The sequence below is a fragment of the Melanostigma gelatinosum genome (assembly GCF_949748355.1).
Source record: "Melanostigma gelatinosum genome assembly, chromosome: 13".
NCBI classification, from domain to species: domain Eukaryota; kingdom Metazoa; phylum Chordata; class Actinopteri; order Perciformes; family Zoarcidae; genus Melanostigma; species Melanostigma gelatinosum.
In genome coordinates, this window is record NC_136646.1 from 23,917,663 (window position 1) to 23,940,256 (window position 22,594).

The 22,594-nt window shown below is 45.1% G+C and overlaps 1 protein-coding gene across 1 annotated transcript in view; it reads left to right on the top strand.

Annotated features, from left to right (window-relative positions):
* LOC306787538 (shisa family member 6) overlaps nucleotides 1-20,017 on the top strand; it is a gene marked incomplete at both ends in the record, with an annotated part of 58,872 nt that extends 38,855 nt beyond the window's left edge. Inside the window, 4 exons of the mRNA XM_079282707.1 lie at nucleotides 10,072-10,134; nucleotides 11,571-11,591; nucleotides 12,510-12,638; nucleotides 19,344-20,017. Of these exons, the coding sequence (XP_079138833.1) occupies nucleotides 10,072-10,134; nucleotides 11,571-11,591; nucleotides 12,510-12,638; nucleotides 19,344-20,017 (887 nt within the window). The remainder of the gene's footprint in view (nucleotides 1-10,071; nucleotides 10,135-11,570; nucleotides 11,592-12,509; nucleotides 12,639-19,343) is intronic.
* Between the last annotated feature and the right edge of the window lie 2,577 nt (nucleotides 20,018-22,594).

Sequence of the window (22,594 nt, forward strand, 5' to 3'; positions counted from 1 at the left end):
ATCCGTCCTGTTTCTCATCCTCTGTGTGGCAGTGAGGGCTTTCTTCGTATGACGGACCACCTCTTCCACCCTGACCTCTTCACTGACCTCCTGCTGTTCACACCAGACGGCTCTTCAAAAAGCTCCCACACAAAAGCCCGACAATCATTTTCACTGCTTCATACCTCCTCCTTCAGCCCCGTCTTTGATCTGCAGCCTCTCACCTGCTCCTTATCTCCTCTCGTGTCCTTTGAATCACAAAGCGTTAGATCCGATAGGAAGCAGTGATTCAGACTTTGGTGGGAAAGTTTTTTTTTTTTCATTCTTATTATTCTTAAGCATTCAGGAATGTCCGCAAAACATTTTCTCACTTGCTGTGATCGAAACGAATCCTTTCTTCCTGTCATGGTAATCTGATCTCACGTCAGTTCTTTGCCGGTGGGCTGCAGGAAACATCAGATCATTTATTTCATATCTTCAACACACACCTGCCGTAAGTCAATATCATATTTCAACATATATTTCAACATATTTCAGTAACTTTATTGATGAAATACTTCCCAATAAGACATGCAGTTGGTTAACGGAGACGTATTGCTGAAGAGTCCATGTTTTTAGAACCGTATAAATCGACCATCTTCCATCGCACAGTTTTGTGATCATGCCTGTGGGCTGCGCTTGATACAGGTCCGCTGAGCTCAACGACAGCGTCTTTTGTTTGTTTCAGATGTTTATTCCCAAGTAATCCGCTGAAGTCACGATTTCAGCTTTGTTTAAAAACCATAAAACATTTATTTCTTTAAGTCGTGCAATCCTGTCACATCTTTGAGAACAATCCGGGTCGACGCTGACATTTGTCGTGGTGTTTGGAAAGGAAAGGTCCCGGTGCCTCGTGAGACATGCAGCGTGAGTGAAAGCGTGTCAGAGTTATTCCAGCGTGTCAAAGGACACGCGAGGGCTCAGCGCGACCCCCGCGGCCAAAAGCTCCGACCGCGCACCTTTTGGGCCAACTGTTTGCACCTGCAGCCCACCGGCAAGCTGCGGCCACGTCGCAGGTTCAAAAAGAACCCGGAGGCTCTTCGGGCTGGAAGCCAACGTTTTAATAAGCAGCCCGACTGTGTTGCTGCTGAAGCGCAACCTGACTGGAGGACACGAGGCCACACAATGTTCTTAACATCCTCACCCAGGGGCTTCAGGCACGGCCGATTAGAAATTAAAAAAGCACAGCGGGGGAGACGGAGCAAACGCTTGATTGTATTCTGAATTTTTGAATACACAATGAAGACGTTGTTGTTGTTGTTGTTTTGGAAACCATTTGTGTTCGCCTTGATGTTTGCAAAAGTCCCACTGCGCTCAGACTTTAACGAGCGCCGGCATTGTCACCGGAGTAGGTCATTTGAGATTATGAGGGCGGTGGATATTGTGGATGACGGCGTCGAATCAATTAGATCCGTCAGAAACAGATCTTATTCTGTGTCTTTATGAAGCAGTGTTAATCTTAAGTCTCCGAACAAACACCATTAGGCGTCTCCCAACACGGAGCGCCTCTCAGTGTTCAAGCCATCGTTAATTAGCGTCATCATCCCCCGATTGTTTACTCGCGGCGAATGATCATTTAATTAGGTAACTTCAGATGGAGGATCCAAATATTACGGATGGATCACGAGATCAGTAGCAAACGGCTCCTGCAGCGGCTTAAGGAAGCTTAACTCCGTAGGACAAGTATCAATCACATTTGTATGTAAATAGATGCAATTATCTGTTCTAATCATCACACATTACTCACGAGGCAGAAGGGAGAGAAGGGGGCTCGTAGCTTTGATCCTGTGAAAGTGGCAGAAGTGTGAAGGAGACAAAGCCACTCAAAGACGTTCAGCGCTGAGCCAAGAAATGTTCCAAACAGGCTGTAAAACAACACCCACTTATTAGAAATCCTCCTGAGAAAGAGAGTCACCAAATGGCGAGACATCGATGCCGTTTCCTTCTTGCTTTTCCTCGAGGAACAAGGTTAGTCTGTCGTTTGTTTAAAATAAGAAAGTAACCAATCTGCAGAGAAACTCTGCTCGGATTTCATGAGTCACAGACTGATATTGTGTTTCCAGTATTTTCTCACCCGCCCACGTAACTAATCTTCATGCACTAGAAACGTATCATCGAGCCTTTTGGTCGTCATGTGAGGCCTTCTTTTTAAAGGTGTAGTGATTTGGTTTTGGCGGCATTTAGTGGCGAGGTTGCCGATTGTGTCAAACATGTAGTGTTTATAGCCAGTGTTGTTGGTTTGTCCCTTCTGGGCTACGGTAGAAACATGGCGGCCAGCTCCGTGACCAGGACGAAAACACAATGTTTAGTAGCAGGTGATTAAACCGACGTATTGATATTATATTCTATTTCTGCAAATATATTACCCTAATGCTACACACTTTCACTTGTTAAAGACAAAAACATTTTTTTAAAAGGTACAATGTTTAAATGAGTTGATTTATATCAAATTTAATAACATAAAATTCACGAATTCGCGAATTCACGAAAGGATTGTGCGGCTTCTGCGGGCCGCTAAACCTGCACAAATAAGACAAAAAGAAACGCGTTATTCTTAAAGCAGATAGTGTGACTCCTTTTGCTATTTGCATCTATTTAAATGTGGTAACATGCAGACATTTGGCACAAAAAATGGACTCCTTCCCATGCAAATGAGCCTCACTGCAAAAACCAGTCCAACTCCCAGCGATGAGCTTATGAGATGAGATTATTAGCGTCTTCAGAGAGTTGGTGGGAACTGAAGCCAGGAGGCGACGTTGTCGTGCTCCGCTAAAATTCATTTAGCTTGGGATGCAAGATGCAAAAAAAGTTGAAAAATCAATGAATAAAGCTCCCCTTAGTAGAAAGTGCAATCGTCTGTGGATAAGACCTTGAGACGGGGCAGTGAGCGAGTCCCCAAGTGTTGAACTGGAGGATCAAATCTCCGCCAGGCCACTGAAACCCACAACAACACAAAGAACCATGAGCTGGTGGCTCCAGCGCTGGATAGAAATGGAGATTTTTCATTGCGTATTTAAAAAGACACGTCCCGGCTTTCTCTCCTCCTTTAGTGGCCGGCAGCTCAAGAGTTTGTCTGCAGGAATCTGAAGTGACAAGGTCAGCCTGAAGGGGGGAGGAGGAGAGGGAGGAGAGGGAGGAGGGGGACAACAGACTGTGACTCCTTTTGACTGGAAAAAAAGAACATGTCAGGAGAGCATGCTGCACTCAGGAGCAGCGACACACAATCCCCAATCAATAAAGTAGAAACGAAGATCCTCGGCCTCGAGGGGCCCTCGAGTGGGAAGTCGAGTGGGAAGCCGCCGGCTCTCTGTTCTCTTCGGGAGAGGAGAGACGGCTGTCTGGACGCGCACTGATCTGTCAGAATTATAGAAGAGCGACTGAAAGGACGGCACAGAAATGGCGGCAGACTCTCAAGTAGGAGCCGCCTCCTCCTCTCTCCTCCGGCTTCACATCGGAAACACAACAAGTGTTCTTGGCTCACTTGTTCAGGGTGACTTTCCAGTTCACTCCGAGTAGTCGCACGACGGCGCGATCGCGTCTGATCAAAGCGTAAACTCTTGTGAACTCAGAAGTCGACGCGTCTCATCTGAAACGCTCCCGTAGATTGAAGTGAGAGACGTAAACATTTAGATTTAGCGTTCTTAAACAGTCTGTTACATGCCGGCAAGCAGCCGCCTCGTAATTGCAAAAGTCGTGAAAAGATCTCCGTTGAGCTTTTCCAGTTTGTGGCGACTTCACAAAGTCTGCCTTCATTGCATCCTTTCATCGGTTGCTTTGTGCCAAACTACCAACGTAATTACAGTCAAAACACAAAGCGTAATTATGGAAATTCACTTTTTCTATTTTCCTTTCAAAATGAAGCCTGATAAGAAAGTCTTCACTGAATTACTTCTGACAGAATTATTGTCCCTGCAGCGACATGCGGACAAACCTCAACATGCATGCTGTTCCATTCATCCATGAGGTGTTTGATGTCCAGTCACGTTGTTACTGGAAAACAGTTCACCCGTTTATGTTGTAGCGTTGCCCTCCATACTTTCGGCCATATGTTGTTGTTTTCATGTTTTAGAATGTGCAGCTTTCTCTCTCCAGACGAGGCATCACTCCAGCATCAGCCGGCGACGTGGATCCTTCAGTTGCCTCGTTGTCTTCTTGTCGGCCTCTCACTTCACGGAGTCCCCTGTTCCACGGCAAGGATAACGGCAGCTTTGTATGATGTTACTTCTGACGTATCGGAGAAGACATCAGATAAATCTGTGCTTATCCTTGTTAGTAATTCACAGACTCCCCCGAGACGCCGACGGTCCAGCTCTGTGAGGGGACGACCCGAGGCTTCCTGTTCCACGACTGATGCGGCGCCGTGAGGCGGGCAGTGGCCGTGCGTGTCACAGCTGCAGCTCGTGAGACGCAAGATGAGCTGATCGTCTGCAAAGGATGTCACCGGGAAAAAAGAAGCCCCGTGTTTAGAAGATGATTTCAGAAAGTTCATTTCCAGACGGAATTAAGATTCATTCAAGCGAGAGAGACCATAATTGAGTTCAGTGCAGAAAGTGTAAAATGCTGTTTGATTGAGGAGAAGAAGGCAGATGTGGTGTCCACAAGATACCAACGCGTCATTAAGGATGAGTCGATTAAAGCATCCGCTGCATGCATGACATACATTCACTTCTCTTGCTTTTGCTTCAGCAGTGGAGCTCCTTGTAACATCACAACAAACACAAATCCACTCAGGGTTTTCATGCAGAAATTGAAAATCTGCATTAAGCACCAGTGGAAATGCCGAGAATTCTGTAAATCAAGGAGAAGACTGGAGCAAACAGAAATGCAGTATTGACGTACGTGGCTTTTATTTGTGCATCGCGCCGCGTCGTCTTCCTCTGCAACGGTTAAATGGAACTGGAGGATCGGCACCACGGGCTGATTGACTCCGCGGGCTCTCATCACGGCAGCTGGTGGGAGTCCAGTGGTTCACGTGTTCTATTGCTGATTATCTGGACATTGAGCTCAATGTGCTTCAGAAACCTGTAGATTGAAAGCTTGTGTCCAACTTCAGCAATCCGATAGAAAATTAGAAAACACTCTGATGTCAGCCTGATAATCACACAGTTGCCATTTTGTTTCATTTCATTCACCCAGACATTAAAGACGAGTCTGTTTCTGTCAACTCACAACCACCCTTACAGCTGCAAACATCTCATCAATACTCGTCTCCATCTTTGTGGCCAGGTGCCTCATGCTACTGTCATGGATGTAGCTTCTTGTCTTTCACATCCCTGTTCTTGTTTCTGCCTGAGCGAGGTCAATAATACAACATTATTAAAAACACAGCCATATCTCAGGAACGTCTGGAGGGAATCGATTCAAATTTGACACAAACTTTGACGGAGGTTGGACCCAAACAACAGGGAGCATGAGGTTTACCATCTGTGATTGTAATAAAGAAAACGTCCAGAACAAAACTTACATGGCAGGTTAGTCCAGAAGTTAGGGAAAAAAAATCCAAACACCAGAAACGGGCAAAAAGACGAACTAACCGGATCAGGTAAAAAAGACTAAATACACAAACTAATCCGATAACAAGACACACGTGGACGGACTCGAGGGCCGGCTGACAGAAACACAAGGAGGTCTTTCTCATTCCCTGATGTTGTGCCTCATCGCTCCTCCGACCTCTGAAATTGGTCTCAGCGCTCCATCTTGATGGACATCCTGACTCCTAACATGAGGAAGCCTGCTGGAGGAGCTATGAGCAAGGAAACACCGGTGTGTCCTTTGAGGAAGTGTTTTAAGCACGTGACACACGGCTGTAATGATCTCAACCCCGACTGGACACTACACATGTAACTGTTCCTTCTTGTGTTGTAGGACTTGTAGACCAATGGTCAGCTGTGCCACGCAGCACATTTAGTTGACGTCGCTTTAGAACGACGGTCCGAGGATTTGGCCTGTTGCCTCGACTCCTCTCGTCTCTTCCTCGCCTCCTCCGCTCGCATCTCCCATGGGCGGGACTAAGACGCGAGGCGAGGAAAGGACTCAAGGAGGCACAAAATCAGGAATTGAGAAAGACCCAAGGGAACAGAGCAAGGCTGACGACACAAAGCCAACACAGGTGAGACACAGGACAACAGAGGGAAGTCAAAGAAACAGGACGCAAGAGTTTTGATTGACCTCTTCAGATTCTGGTGCTTCAGATGTAAATTTCTCCATCAGAGGGAGAAGTCCTCTCTCTCTCTCGCTCTCTCTCTCGCTCTCGCTCTCGCTCTCGCTCTCGCTCTCGCTCTCGCTCTCGCTCTCTCTCGCTCTCTCTCTCCCTCTCCCCGGAGCCTGCGTCTGTCCATCAGCTTCCCCCAGAGCGAGCCGTTTAGAATGGATCTGGGTCACAGCGGGGTCCCCCTCTGTCCACCCGCTGGAACCTGGAAGCGTTCAATTCATTTGTGACAGAAGAGCCGCCGGCGTTCTGCAGCCAATCCATGTGACACACTCCACCGGCAGTGAGCGCTGCTGCATTCTGTGCTGAATCCTCCTCCACACACCTCGCACAGCGCTGAGCTCTGTGTCCGGCGGAGTCGGACACGTCTACGCCTCAGTGTGAATGATGAAACGGATGTCGAGAGGAGGACTTTTCTCTGACAGCTTTTATTGCGGCAGCAACAGTTTGAACCTTTTTCAGCCTCTGGAAAGAAAATGAGGAACTCATTACATTCAGTGTGGTGCTGCACAATGATGAGAGTATTTCACTCGTTCGTGACATTATTTAAAGATGGCTGGCGACGTTCTTATTGCACTTGGATATTTAAAACGGACAAAAGACTTTAATAATTATTGTCAACAAATCCCATGAAAAGACCAAACTCCATTGTTGTCGAAGAACAATTAAAAAGACATCAGTGAGTGTTGTTCGTTCATCCCCATGAACACACACACTGTAGTTCATTTTAACTTAATCCCACACACACAGTTCTGCTGCCACTAATACTCACTGCAAATGTGGATTAATCAGGTCAGCATGTCATATCTCAAAGATACAGCATACTGTCTTAGTTTGACCACAGTTGGCTTCAAACTTTGTGCCAATAGTTGACAAAGTTTCTGTGCACAGTCAGGTCCTTAGAGACACAGTTTCCCCTGGTTGCTGCATGTCATTCCTCTATCCCCTGTCCCTGTGTGCCTCTCTACTGCCAACCACCCAATAAAGGTGAAAACTCTCTCAAATCTGTGAAAAAGACATGTTTTTCCCAGCCTGAGATTGCCTGGCCTGTACGGAGCCCTGAGCTCAACCCCTCTGGGATGAACTGTGAGCTGGACCTGATCACCCAACATCAGCGCTGGACCTCACTGACGCTCTCTTGGCTGAATGGGAGCAAACCCCTGCAGCCCGGTTCAAACATCTGGAAGGGCACGTTAAACAACGGCTGTAATCGTTTAGTGTTCACATACTTCTTTCCATATCTGCACGTATTTTAAATGTGTGACAGAATATCTGCACACGTCACGTATTTGTAGAAAAGTGCAAATGGAGCGATAAATGTGTGAAGACGCCTAAAACAAGCAGAAATAACTGCGTCTGCTGTGAATGTGTTCCGTCCGACTGCTTCTGTGTGATTGTTCACTTCATCTGGCGACTGCTGGGACCAGACTTCACCGTGATATCCGCCCCTCCCTCACCGACAAAGTAATGCAATGTGTGCTCTGTTTCCGGGCAGAGTTGCTGCACAATAGCAGCAATAAGAGTCAGATCCCTCACATGATAATCGGATCGCACACGTGTGAAGCCTGAGCCGGAGATTATCTCGGAGAAAAGAAAAATCCTTGCAGGGTGATGAACTCTTGACCCTTGGTTAAACACTCGCTGTGCATCTTAATGTGTGGAATTTATCCGTCCGTTTCTCAGCTGTGAATAAAAAAGAAAGAAAGAAAGACAGAAAGGAGTTTCTGCAATTACACAGATAGTAAAAGGATGTTATTTATTTGGTGCAAAAAGTGCTTTAATTTCACAGCAGAGTAATTTAGCTGAGCTTTCTTTAGCGCTGTAATTGGTCCGTTGATCAGACCTGTGTGATTGGACAGCTGCTGGGAGGACGGACCACAGCCTGGTTTTATAATCACGGTACACAGCTACCCAAGTCTTCACCTTCCTCCTGTTTCCTGAACTGAATATCAATTTCAGTGGAGATTGGCACAAAATCCCAACACCACATTTAACACTGTAGGATTTATCTTTACACTGGCTTTAGATCTCAGCAAAAGTCAAATAACATATGTCAGAAATGTCACATCCACCCGCCGGGGGAAGCTTTATCATTGAAACACAGGCACTGATCTTCAACAAAGGCAGCACACAAGCCCCCCGTAGTCAGTCGAGAGCTTTCTAAAGCGCTCGTATGTGTAGGTTTGAGCTATCAGTGACGTGTTATCATCTTTAGCTCTCTCACAGGATGATAAATGATCATATTTAAATGCAAATAAGGCACAACTATCACATATCCGTGTTTTGTTTGCTCCGCTGTTCAGAAACACAAAGCGTAATTGAATAAAGGCAATATTTTCCCCCTCTGAAATTATTCAAACTCCCATAGCTGCTCGGTGATGGAGGTCTCGGGTGATGTTGCTTTGTTCTTTCACCACTCAAACAACCCGCAACCATATTAGCGCAGCGTCAAATGACTCGCTTACATCCGAAGATGGATCACCGGGAGGAGTAGCTGCCTCCGTGTCACCGGATAAAGAGGCCGTGAGCAATCATCCGGGGCGAAGCCGCGGTACTCTGTGGATTCTGTCAAATGAAGAAACACTCGCAGTCCCACAACTGAGCCGTGACGGTTCACCGCTCACCCGAGACGCTCTCAACAAATCAAAGCTCTCATATCTGGGGGGGGGGAGCAAACACTGACCGAACTGGACGGAACAGCCGAACAGGAGGGCAACATTTGTCAGAAACATTTTAAAAAGGGTTCTATACAGCTGCAGAAAAGGTCTTTTTATCATGGCACTCAATGCACCACCCATCAACTGTGCTCACTGGTGGAGCGCTCGTTCAATCACAGTCCACGTCGATGTGTCCTTGAGCAAGACACTGAACAACAAACGGCTCCCGCAGGCTGTGGATGGATGTGGATGGCTGTGGATGACATGCGTGGTCAGCGCGGGGACGGAGCTACAGAGGACTGTTGACCGTCTCCTTGACTGAATTAAACCTCGGTCACATTGTTTTGGAAACATGCGTGACCCGCTGACATCCAAACACCTTTTCCTTTCTCTCTCCTCGTAATGCTCCGTCAGCTTCTACGGTCCACGAACACGGTTACGTACCAACGCTGGGCCCAGCTGGTCGCCCGAAGTCTCATTGCCTTCATTTTCTTTTAAACGCCTCTGACTGCAGGAAGATTCAGCAAACATTTGAAAGTGTTTCACGGAAGAGAAAAGACACCATTTATTTTACATAACTTTGGCAAATAAAAAGAGATAAAAGAGATAAATAAAGGGTTAACGGTGTGACTTGACATTGATGTTCGCTGAATGTCTCGTCTGCCTGCCTGAGTTGAAGTGGCGACTATTAGTTGAATACACTTCACTGCTTTTGATCTTGAGTTTCTGAATTAGATTGTGTCTACACTGTAAAGGATCTACAGACTGCAGACATGAGGTCAAACAAGTTAGGTGCAGGATTGTAAGGGCCTTTCTCTTTCTACAGTTTGTACATTTTCGATTCCTTTCCTCGCGAACAAGGAGGCGAGGAAGAGGCACAGGGAAAGAGGAGTCGAGGCAACAGCCTCTCTTTTACGTCACAGGTGCCAAAAATACTTCCACCAAGGACGCACGAGTGTATCCTGAGTTTAGCTCATCTGGCAAGCCTCCTTACTCCTTGAGATGCATTTCTTTTGGAAATGGGACGTCCTTTAAGATAAAGGTCAAGAAGGAGAATATATATATATTTTAAGTTGCTCGAACTGACCCGTTAACATCAATAGTCTGGTGAAATGTCTGATTTTCTTCTTGCCACCTGAACCTATCGTTCTGAAATGAGGCGTTGACTCTCTGTTCTTCTTACAATAGGAAACCATCACCACGACTATCAGCACAGCCACCTGGACCTGACCGCGCTCACACCGAAACTGGGTAAGAGAACACAGTGAAGCAGTACAGTCGTTACCTGGAGCGGTGACCTTACATGCGGCGCAGAGCGTCTCTGTGTGAACTGAAGTAGCAACGATAGGTGTGGGAGGCATGCAGAAGAGTAAAGCAACCCACCGCACCTCGCTGCAGCTGTTAAATGCTGAGGTAAAGTTCCAGGCTGCTCTCACTTTAAGTGGCGGTGATTGACCCGACTTGACTTTCCCAAATGATCTGCCTCATTAACCGTCTCGAAAGGAAAGTGAGCCAAACACTCCCTGTGATTGACTTTTCTTTTTCCAATTTCAAGGACAAAAGTATATCTTTCACAGGGACATTAAAATCTGAGAAGCTGATAAAGTCGTGGAGGGGGGGGGGGGGGGGTTGAAAAGCTCAACGTGTGATAATCAAAGGATCTTCTGCACGATTTGCTGCAGTTATTGGAAACTCAATTACTGTCACTGCGTCCCATCTATTTCTCTAAATGTGATTTTCTGTGAAGGGAGATCAGCCTTTAGTGTGGAGTTATCGAGTGCTCCCGCATCTAAACGGCCGATGAAATAAAACGCTGTGGAATTAAAGAGGAAATCTGGCCGGACTTCTTATATGCATACATGCATACATGCATGCATACATGCATGCATGTATGCATGCATACATGCATACATGCATGCATGTATACATGTATGCATGTATGCATGCATACATGCATACATGCATGCATGTATACATGTATGCATGCATGTATGCATGCATACATGCATGCATGTATACATGTATGCATGCATGTATGCATGCATACATGCATGTATGTATGTATGCATACATGTATGTATGTATGCATGCATACATACATACATGCATGTATGCATACATACATACATACATGCATACATGCATGTATGCATACATACATACATGCATGTATGCATACATACATACATGCATACATGCATGTATGTATGTATGTATACATACATACATGTATACATACATGCATGTATGCATACATGTATGCATGTATGTATGCATGCATGCATGTGTGTATGTTTGTATATATGTATATATGTTTAAAAAACAGATCTTCCTCCATGATATTCTAAAGGCCGCAGTGTCGTTGAGTCCTTCGACCAACCTTCCCACCGTTAATGGTCCACAGTCTGCCTCTTAAACAGCACGGCCCTTGTTCACAGAGTAAATGGGTTTCAAAAGCACTTACAGCACCAAATAAAACAGCGCTTTTGAAGTCTATTTAGCGCCTGAAGAGGGATCGTAGCGGCTATGCATGATTCCACACTTTGCTAGTTTTGGACTTCGTGTTAGCCCTCGTGGCAACGTTCTTGCAATCCGGGCTTTGAACCTCCGGCGCGGGAGGTTTGGTTGAAACATTCTGTGCAAAGTTGATTGTTTTTGATCCTTTCTTTCTCACTTGGACTCGTTAGCCCACAGACAAATGAGACACGGTAAGTGATACACATACACACGGTGTTTATGTGTATTCTTTATTCCATATATCATGTAGAGATCAAACATTCCTGCACTCTGTCTTTTTTCTTTTGAGTGCTTGTGTATTTTTTTGTTGCTGCTGTCACAACAATTCACGGTGCTACATTACAGTCCATGACCTTTTAGTCCGATGTCAAAACTCTCTTCTCCACACATCATCTTTTCCTCTTTCACTCCACCTAACCGGCTCTGTCTTCCCTACGAAGCCACGCTCAGTGGATGTCTCCCCTCTGCACCATATGTTCCTCGGTGTTGTGTGTCCCTGTCCTCCTTTCACACAGTAGTCACTTGGCCGTCCCAAAGAGTGAAGCAACGGGAGTCACGGGATGAAGGGGTTTAGATTTCCTCACCAGAAGAAACACCAGTTTCTAAAATGTGTCTGTAACCAGTTCAAAATCGATGTGGGAATATAGAAAATTCACAATTGCCAATTGACCCTTCGTTAAGTCCCGCCCCTCAAACGAAGGCCAATCACAGCGTAACAGAAAAAAAGAACAAGATTTCCTTATTTTTTAAGGATTTAAATGAGTCACAGAACATAATGTACGGTCAGCGTCTATTGTATCAGTGCATTGGCTGTTTGTACCAAATAAACACAACAGTGCAAGAAAGTTCTCATAAAGTGAAGCGGCTCCCGACCTGCAGCTGTAGCTTTAATAACCCGACGCTCTGTTGCTGATTCTGCAGCAAATGGGTCGAAATCAAAGCCGTTGTTTCCCAAAAAGCCAAAGCCCTCCAGCACCAGTCTTTCCAATCCACAGCTCGCTCTCGGCCTCCCTCCCTTTCCTCTCCTCTAGAGACTCCCATGTGTGTGACCCATCTCTCTGACTGCACCGCACCGCTTCCTCACCCTGTCCCCCCCCCCCCCCCTGTAGAGCGACCCCAGCGGATGAACAACATCCTGACCTCGGCCACGGAGCCCTACAACCTGTCCCTGTCCAGATCCTTCCAGAACCTCAGCCATCTGCCGCCCTCCTACGAGCTGGCCCTCAAGTCTGACTTAAGTAAATACTCCTCCTCTCTCCACACATTAAGTAGGTGGTCCTTCATTCGTCCTTCGTCGCCTTGTTTTTGCCTGATGCACACAAAAAAAAGAGAGAGAGAGAATGACGTCACCTTCATGCCCCCTGCGCATTAAAGGGTCGCCACATTCTCCACGTCTGGCCTGATGAGAAACATCTGAATGTCCATTACAGAGACATGCATCATGATAAGCATCTCCAGATGTTTGGCGGCTCGTCATGCAGATCATCTTCTCACCTTTTTATGCAAATTAACTTCTTAAAATGCATGACGGCGCGCCGGAGCCTCCACTCGCCTCCCATCGACTCATATCGGCCCATCGACTGGCATCTAATCGGCCTGTAATTTGGCTCCATCTGCAGCCCATGTCATGTTGCTAATGTCTCTTTATGACATATTAACAGCTGAATATGGCGCGTTCATGTTTCAGCGACGCTACAGTTCATTATCTTCGCTGTGACATTTTCGGCTGGATGAAGACGCGGATGCAACCTGAGAGCATGCCCAGTGTTCTTCATCGGTCGCATGTTGTTGATCTGGATTTTCTTGTTACTGACTCATCTTTGATCAAACCAGCGAGTCTCTTGAGATACATTTCCTCCTTCACAAAACAGCGACAGCAACAATAACATACGATTCATTTACAGCATTCACAGTGGGTACAGTGAGATGAGACATACGATTCATGACAGAGTCACTGACATTCTTCATGGAACGTGTTTTCAATGTGGCGTATTGCCTGATGGGTTGGACTTTTCCAATTTAAGTTGATGGTGTTCAGTGTTGAAAAGAACTAACTCTTGGTTTGAAACAGCAGCAAGCGTTCTATGGACTATCACAAATAATGGCATTCAAAATGAAACGATACGTATGAATCTGTCTCTGCATGTCCAGTGAGGTCGCTGTTGTTTACACACGTCCAGTGGTTTTGTTTGTTGCGGTTCAAGTGGACTTTGGGTCACTTACCTGTCTGAGTCTGGTTTGTTGCGGTTGGTTGGAAAGCCGTCAAATGAACTCTGGTACAGAACAAACAACCAGACAGAGCCGGTCTGGAGACATCTGTGGAACAGGCCGGTCTCATCTGGCGTTCGTAGCTTTACCTACGAAAAAAGACTGCATCGTAATCCATAGATGTCCCGGCGTGAAACAAGAAGTCAGTGTTGATGTTTTTGTTCCGTAACTTAAGTTATTTTAACCCAAGCGACGATCTTTGCCTGAACCTAACCAAGTACTTTTGTTGAGTTTCCTCTGAGGACGGAAGTTTATTTTGAAAAGACCGCAAGCATGTAACGTGTTTTTGGCTTTGATAGGAAAACGCACGAAAAATGAGGAGTGAGTGTTTCGTAAGATACCATACGAACGAGGATCCGATGAGCGCATGACAAGCAAAACAGACCGACCACTTGAAGGATTTCATGACATTACATATGATCTTAGCATGGAGTGGGTGAAGCTAAACAGGACTTTCAGGAGATCGCTGTTTTCTCAACAAAAACTTACCGTTGTTATGTAATGTTACCTTAGAAAGTCTGCTTTGAGCAGTCGTCCGTTTTTTACGGTAATTCCGTTGTTACGTTACTATTTTAACATAAACATTTTTCTAACTGAGACCAAGTCTTTTTTCTTTTCTCAACCGAACCAACGTTAACGATGTGTCATTGTGCATCTCGACGAGCGACACGAGGCTGATGATGAACGTGTTTTGGGGATTCAGAAACGTCAACGTTTGACGTATTGCATGTTTTGTTTTTCTGGTTTGTTAAAAAGTGAGTGAATCGTAGCTAACGCAGTAACTATCAAAGTAAATATTGTAGAATATTTTATGAAGTATCTTATTTTTGTCATGCTCCTTTTGCGCAGATTAGGATTTAGAAGGTTTTAAATTAGTTTTTTTGGGGCATTTAGGGTTCAATTTAAAATGTGTGAAGTTTGTAGATCGGTAACGGATGCAGTCGGCCTGATTTGCTGTTGTATACCCATTAAGTTCAGTATAATGGAGTAAAAAATGTAATGCAGATAGTGTAACTCATTTATTTAACCTGAATGTTCCAGATGATACTGTGAAAAGCAGAATTGTGGATGAATTTATCTCTTCTGCTTCAAACTGATGCAGAGCTCTAGAGGGTTTCACAAACGCGGTTCAAAACAAGCCTTTCAAAGCAACAGGCGCAAACATATTTTGTAAACGAGTGTTTTTAGTTGACGACTCGCACTTCAGATCCTCCGCTGGAGAACATGTCTTTTTCATGCATCCGAGATGACGTTGCGTTTGCGGCTGAACTCGTCTCCTCTCGCAGCTTTTTACCTTCTTTTGAAAGCGCTGGCGTAAACAGACGTTGAATATGTGTCACGTGTCGGGCGTTTAGACTCCAGCACGGCCGTGGAAACGCACTGCATGCTTGCTGGTGTGTCGTGAGTTATCGCATCCAACTGATTTGACAGAAAATCTTTTCTCAAAATAACTTTCTCTTTTCGCCTGAAGAAGCCGTTCTGTGTTCACGGTGATTCGTCAGTGAAAACACTGCAGGGTGTTTTCCACAGCGTACCTTTTCCTTCAAAGCATTATGCGGGAATGAATTCAATGCATAGCAGATTTTCAACTTGCTCCGCAGTTGAACGGAGCACGCGTGAATGCACCATTCACCGTCCTTGAATCTTAAGAGACGTTACCGGCTGAAAGAAAGCCATTTAAATGTGTCTTTGGTTGTGCCATAGAAAAACATGCTTCGGTGCAATCTCCCCTCAGCGCGTTCAACATTCGTCTTTTATACGTTAGCCTTCTCTCTCTCGCTCTCTCTTTCTCTCCCTCTCTCTCCCCCTTATCAACTCTGGGCTTTGCTCTTATCTCGTTGGAGCCTTGTACACACACAGAAAAACCACAGAGATGAATTACGCTGAACTGCAAAGAGGCTTTTCGAATTGGAGACAGGAGCCCTGCAGAATTTGTCAAACAAGCAAGCGAAGTCGTCCCTTGAACAAAGCACTTCCACTCGGGGAAAAGAAAAAATGAGAGGGAGGGGGGGGGTTAAGCATGAGTGAAGTCTTTGGGAACAGGACTAAAAGCAATATAATTTGTTATTACTTTAATTAAACCATCTGGGGAGCTGATGATGGCTAAATTAAATTAGTATGGTTTGTTTCAAACGGTGTGTGTGTGTGTGTGTGTGTGTGCCTGCTCTGAAGCAACGCGCTCATCTCCTGCACAGAATCCTGCCCGCCTCCGCCGTCTTTCACCTTAACCACCCTCAAAGGGATTAAAACACCGTTTAAGAACAAACAAGCCACCTTTAATCCTCCCAAAAAAAGAAAAAACAATTCAAAGAAATTGCTGCATTTCCCCCTTTTCTTTATTTCACCGCTTGAAACCGCTCCAAAGATCACTTTATAAGTGATGTTGCACCAGTTTCACGAGTGTGAGTGCATTACATGATTACAGTCTTCTGTGATCAATAGCTGACACATAAATATGCTGTTTATATTGAATGTAATCTAGCAGAGTGGGAGCCGGGGTTTAATTAGCCGCTGTGAGCCGTTTCCTGTGTTTGCAGCGCCGCCTCACGCTCGGGACCTTTGGGCCTCTCGCAATCATGTTAATTGTAAAGTGCTGGATTTTATCGGCACAGAGATGAGCTGGAGCAATATGCATCGCCCCTCTTTAATCTTTTCAGTCACTTAAAGTGTAAACGGTGTAACATGTGTACGCTCGTATAAAAAGCTGGTCTTAAATCAAGTGGCGGAAAAAGGCAGTTCTAGAGGAAGAGTCTCTTCCAGGTAGCAGAGGAACCTTCTTTTCCTCAACTAGTGGCCAAAGTCTTTCTTTAGAGAGGCCTTATTTCTCCTGATTGAATGTGATTAATTGATTGATTTCTTTACTTTCGTGTCATACAACATGCCGAACCCTCATGGGTTCATAAGACACCAGATATCGAGCTGCAGTGGTCAAACATCTCATTCAATTACAAAAGAAATCAACACGATTGGAGGTCCTCCCTTATGTGAAGTTACATAAGGGAGGACTTAAAGTTCCTTTGGCTGATGGTAACCCGTCAAATACCGACGCCTGATCGGTGGCCCTATGTTGTCATATTCTCCTTGCATGCAGTTCTTTTTCAAAATAAACTTCCATGTTCACAGGAAACGCACAGTTTCATGACTAGGTTTACTCACACAACAAAACTCCTAAAAGATTGCGGTTTGGGTGAACATAATTATGTTTCTCACGTGAAATAACTGCGTTATACAGAAGTTATTGAATCATACAAAGGTTTAAATAACGTTACATTTTAGTTTCATACAGGACATGAACAGCCGCCTCCTGAGTTCGAGTCCTGTGTTTGTTTGACCCATCCATCCGACGCAGTCTTTCCTGCTCTTTATACTGCATCAGTTGCTCTGACGGTCTGATGATGTCATGGAGTTGTACAGATGTACGGTCCCATACAGACGCTAAATGTCTTGGTTTGTTGAGTTTCTCCGTTTAAAAGAAATACCTTTTCATTCACAAATTATTTCCAGGTGCTTCGGTTTTGCAGTTGCTGGAAAGTTGCCATTAAGGGAAGCGAACGTTATTAGCACAGAATAAAAGTTTTCCAGGAAATCAATAATATTCTCTCCTGTTCCTGGTCAACGTTCGACATATTTTTGGTCCTTTTTTGACCTGCAACAGTCCCCAGCGATTAGCACACGATCCCCCCCTCTAAATGTTTGTGTTTTGGAAATATATCAGAATATCGAAGCAACAGGAAATTGTTCCAAAACAGTGTCTTAGTTAAAAGAGTCAGAGCTGCAGGCCATCAGTGTGACATGACCACCTCCTTGTTGTTTTTGTTCATTTCTTCTTATCTGAGTTTTGGTTGTTTATTTGAGATGTTGGGTGTCTTTTCGTATCCTAGCAGGACATGATACAGTCCTACCACATCAACATCTGAGTGTATAATCACCACAGATCTCTCCCGCTGACTGGCGTTTGACCTATCAACGGGCCACGGCGTCTCGATTGTCTGTATACTTGTAGCCTCTGGTTGAGTTTCGTTGACATTTTCTGCCATAATGTCACATCTAAACCAAGCCCTCGGGAGACACAGCGCCACGGCCCAACGATGGGCCTTCTTCATTAGGAATGCACAGAGCAGTGGACATGAAACCCCTCATGGACGGACAATAGGGTGACCTTCTGCATCCAGGCATGCCACCTCTCCCAGAGAGCCGAGCATCCGCGACGTGGTGCGCACCTAAAAACCGTCCATTCGACCGCTGTGTTCTGCAACAATGAACCACTGCAGAGGTAACAACCCCTCAGCCGCAACAGTTAATCACAGAGCCTCCGTGGTCGCGTCCCCCTGCGTGCCAGCGCTGCCAAAAACAGGGAGATAAAAGTCTGCCGAGAGCTGATTGCCGCCTGTGGTTAATCCAGCCGTGAATGACTTAACAATTAGGAGTGCCCAGCGGAGAGACCGAGCTGCTTTCTGGCAGAGGAAGTCAACAACTGGTTGACCGTTGAGGCACAACATGAAGTGTTGAGTCCTCTCGACGCTGAAGGACAGCTGCACAGATGAGGGTCTGCTGATGGTTTAACTACAACGATAAGAATTGAAAACGGTTTGAATCACCTCATCCCCTGCAACAGCAGCCAGAAAGTGCAGGACAGACGTAACGGGAACGTAACCTGTCAAATGTTTCCTCCCTCGTGCTTTTCAATCCCTCGTGGCCCTTGTGGTCCGAAGGGCCCGTTTCACAAAAGGGATTTGTGAGCACTGCTTACAGGCAGATTTCAAATTGTGGCGGCATCATAAATTACTGGAGCTTGTTAATTGCAATTAGCTTTGCAAGTCCTGCAGGGCTCTTGCATGCTTATGCACGGGTTGCAGTAATGTTTAGAGTGCCTACGACACCAGTACTGTAAATGCCTCCGATGCAGAATAAAATGTTGGATCAGTCTTTGCTGCATTCTGATATCTCGTTATCATGTCATTTATCAGCTCATTTACGCTACACAGGAACAACATGTGTCACCCGCTACTCGATCCGTACATCCTGCCTGATCGGTTCTGCACATGTGCAAACTCTTACTACACACCAGTGGTTAAACACTCTGCACTCTATTTGTTCCTTGATAGTGCTGGAGAAGAGCTAGGTAATGTTAGCCGTAAAGATTTGTATTGGGTGAAGGTAAATCATTATTTTATCATAGATATTCAAAACTAATATAAATATATTTGGTTTTAACACAATGGTATTGTATCAGTACTCCACATCAGCCGATCAGGAAGGAAAAAATGGTATCGCTAATAATAATGTTGTATTGATTTTTGAAATGTGTCAAAAATATGCAGGAGAGGGAATTATCTCCATGCTGCAAATTGCAACTTGCATTTTGTGAAAGTTGAAATGGGGCCCAGGTGCTGTTTCATGACTCAAATATGTCGTGGTGTTAATGCCCCACTATGACAAAAAGACTTCCCCGAGTGTGTACGACACTGAATACTGAATAAAAAGTATAGATTTCTCTGGAATGCAGCAGGGTTGCGAGTGTTCTTGGATGGCCTTCTCGGAAATGTAGGACTCTGTAGAATAGAATGCAATTCACATCGTACAAGTATCCACGAGTGCATTCATTCATAGTGAAGCCGTCAGTCTTGATAGGGCAGTCGTCTCCCCCTGATAACCTTTGTCTTCTTCCTCCTCAGGTGATAAGGATGTAGATGAGTACTACATGAGGAAGCATCACCATCCTGACTTTGGCGGCCGTGGTCCGACCCACATGGTGAAGCTGAATGCAGATCCCCCGCAGCATCAGCACCAGCAGCATCAGCAGCAGCAGCATCAGCAGCAGCAGCAACAGCAGCAGCAGCAGCAGCAGCGGCAGCGTCCCCGCCGAGTCCAGAGGGCCATGTCCCAGGACCACGTGCTGTCCCCTCCCAGGACGCCGCGCCGCGGGGACTACGGCTTATCTTCGTACGGCGTCATGGCGGCCGCCGCGTACAGCAGCAGCCGCCACCTCTCGGACGAGCAGCTGCTGTCGGCGGACCGCCTCCACTCCCAGGATCCCCTGCTGTCCCCGGCGATGAGGCGCGACAAGTTTCGGGAGAAGGCGATGGCGCGGGCGATGTCGCACGCCGACATGCTGATGCCCGTCACGCCAGTCATGGACCGCCACAAGATGACCAAGATGCACTCTCAACCCACTGCCTCTGCATGCCTCAACGACTCCTACAACACGCTGACGGTCAACCACCAAGCGACCACGTCTAAGAGGCAGGCGTTTGCCTCCCGACGAACACACACGGTGGACCACCTACAGTACATTCCCGGCCATCACCACACATACCGCACTGCCAGTAAGAACGAGGTAACTGTTTAACCGCTGAGTGGTTGGCTGAAGGATTCCTGAGACACACCAAGGACGTCAAGGGAAATCTCCTGAGCAGATACGTTCTGTCTTCGTATGACAACGACCTCCTACATTCAAAAAAATGTCCTGCTTTTTAGCACACGCTTCCTGTGTCATCCAGAATCGACCCCGGCAAAGACTTCTCTCTCTTAGAGCATCATAAGGGCTTTGCGCGTTGACACAAAGACGGATCCTTCATGTCACACGTTTGACAGCCTGAAGAAAATATTTTTTAAACTCTACATGGGACTGGCAGGGAATTGTATCAACTTTATAAATATATAAATATACTATATTTACTATTTGTATTTTCAGTCCTTGTTATAGCTTTAGAGATTGACTGATGTAAGCACTTCAAGAGGTGCCCCTTAAAATTGCCCCATTTCAGCGATGAAGTGGATTTGTGGGTTAAAAAGCACAATTAACGAATTCCCTTTTTCCGTTTGGTTTATTTCACTCTTCTTCTTTGATAAACGGCCAGCACATATCAGCTTATTAGTAAAAACAGACATTTCTGTTGCATACAATAGAAGATTGTAAATAGGCTAAATTAGCGGCATTAAAACAAGAAAAGCTGGCCTTTTTTGATTTTATCGTTTTGTTTTCTCCCACCTGGAATCTATCCTGGATTCCCAATTAATCATTTTCATTTTAGATAAGGCAAAAATCGACTATTATTTCCACAGATGTCTGCAAAATATGTGGATGTAATATGTATATGGGGAGTATTCTTTTCTGTTTTACCTCTGCTTGTAGCATAGAATGATGAGTATGAAAAAAAACATTGGAATAGAATAGGAGTAGAATGGACATTACACTGTTTTCAGAGGTAATTTGAAAAGTGCAAAAGAAAATGGTGCCTGTTGTTACACGTATCCGTAAAGTGTTGCTCGCCGGGAAGAGAGCGGACGAAGCTCTGGAGACAGATGGCTGGCTAATTAGCTCGTCCTTCTCCAGAGCACCGGGGGGAGGCAGAGGGAATGTTGGACCCAGCGCTTGCTGCTCGGCACCAATCCGCTGTTGGGCTCATTTTCTATTAAGTGTAGCATTAAAGCATGGTGGAATTAGTGAGCTAGCTAACTAGCAATCTTACTGTAAAACATCACCTCAGTGAGACTGCAACTTCCCTAAAGTCGGTTTAGTTTATACAGAAGTTGTTAGCAATGGCAATGATACATAAAAATGGCCGCCGCTCACCCTGCTACGTTTGTTTGCATGGGAATGTCTGTTCTACTCTATTCTATTTCTATGGAAACAACCTTTTACCACTGCCGACTGGCAGCTTCAGTCTGCAAACGTAACTCCACATGTGAAATTGGAGCCCAAAAATGGTTCTTTAAATTCGATGAATTTCTGTTCACGCATTTCCTTTACTTCATCATCCTCGAGGATGTCCCGCCCACTCTGCTCGGTTTGTGATTGGCCAGCTGCTTCCATCTCTACAGATCAGGTACCCGTTATGTCGGAGCTCATAGCTCGTAGTTTTGAGACGCTGTGTTGACTGAAACAATCAAAAAGACGTCATAATCGCTAGTCAGTCAAGCATTAATTAAAACTGTGAACTGTTTGTCCAGATGTTTTCATTAAAGCAATGCCTTATTGTATGGAATCCCATGTGCTCTTAATTGAACAATCATGCTTTTATCGCTCGTCTCGTTGTCTCAGCTTTTTGTTCAATATTATGGATAATAGTTTACCAGCAGTAAAAGCCCTGGACAGTGATGGATGATACAGTACTTATACCTCAAAAACACTAAATTCAATTGAAGGAGTCTCAAACTTTAAGAGGAAAACAATCAATATGTACTAGAGGGTGTCTATATTCTAAATGTGTCACATTAATCACATTTACTGAATCAGCTTTGTTGTAGGTTTATGGGCTCATGGGTGCTTTTTGTTTTCAGCAGTTTGGTAAGTTCAGGTCGGATTAGAGCCTCTGGTCTGTTTAAAATGACTAAATACCTGAGTGGATCCAAATGGACTCTCTATGGCAGGGGTCTCAAACTCATTTTCACTCTGGGCCACATCAGCATCACGGTCGGCCTCAAAGGGCCGGTTGTAAATGTAAGACTGTGTAAATGTAACTACTCCTAACATATTGGTAAATAACTGTCTCTGCATTTGATTATTGTTTATTCAAGTGTAAAAATATTGTACATGTAGTTATATAAATGTAAACATATATTTAAGCACATTTCTGTTATTATAACTTAAATCCTTTTAATTTAGGGTTAAGAAACCCACATTACTCTATCAAAGACCAAACTATTAAAGAAAATAGCAAAGACAAATATCAAACACAAGTTATTACAATAACTTTGTTCAATGCTTAAAATCCTTTCAAGGGTGCGTTTGCACAATCCGACATGAAGTATTTCATGTGTTTTTAAAGCCACGTTTGAAGTAGTCTTCAATGTTCTCACAATACATTTCCATTTAAAATGTACAGTAACCAGCCAAAGAGCTGCTTCTGTGTTTAAGTATCTCATCATTATGACTTTCTATCATAGTTTTGACTTTCTATCTCAGAATTATGACTTTCTATCA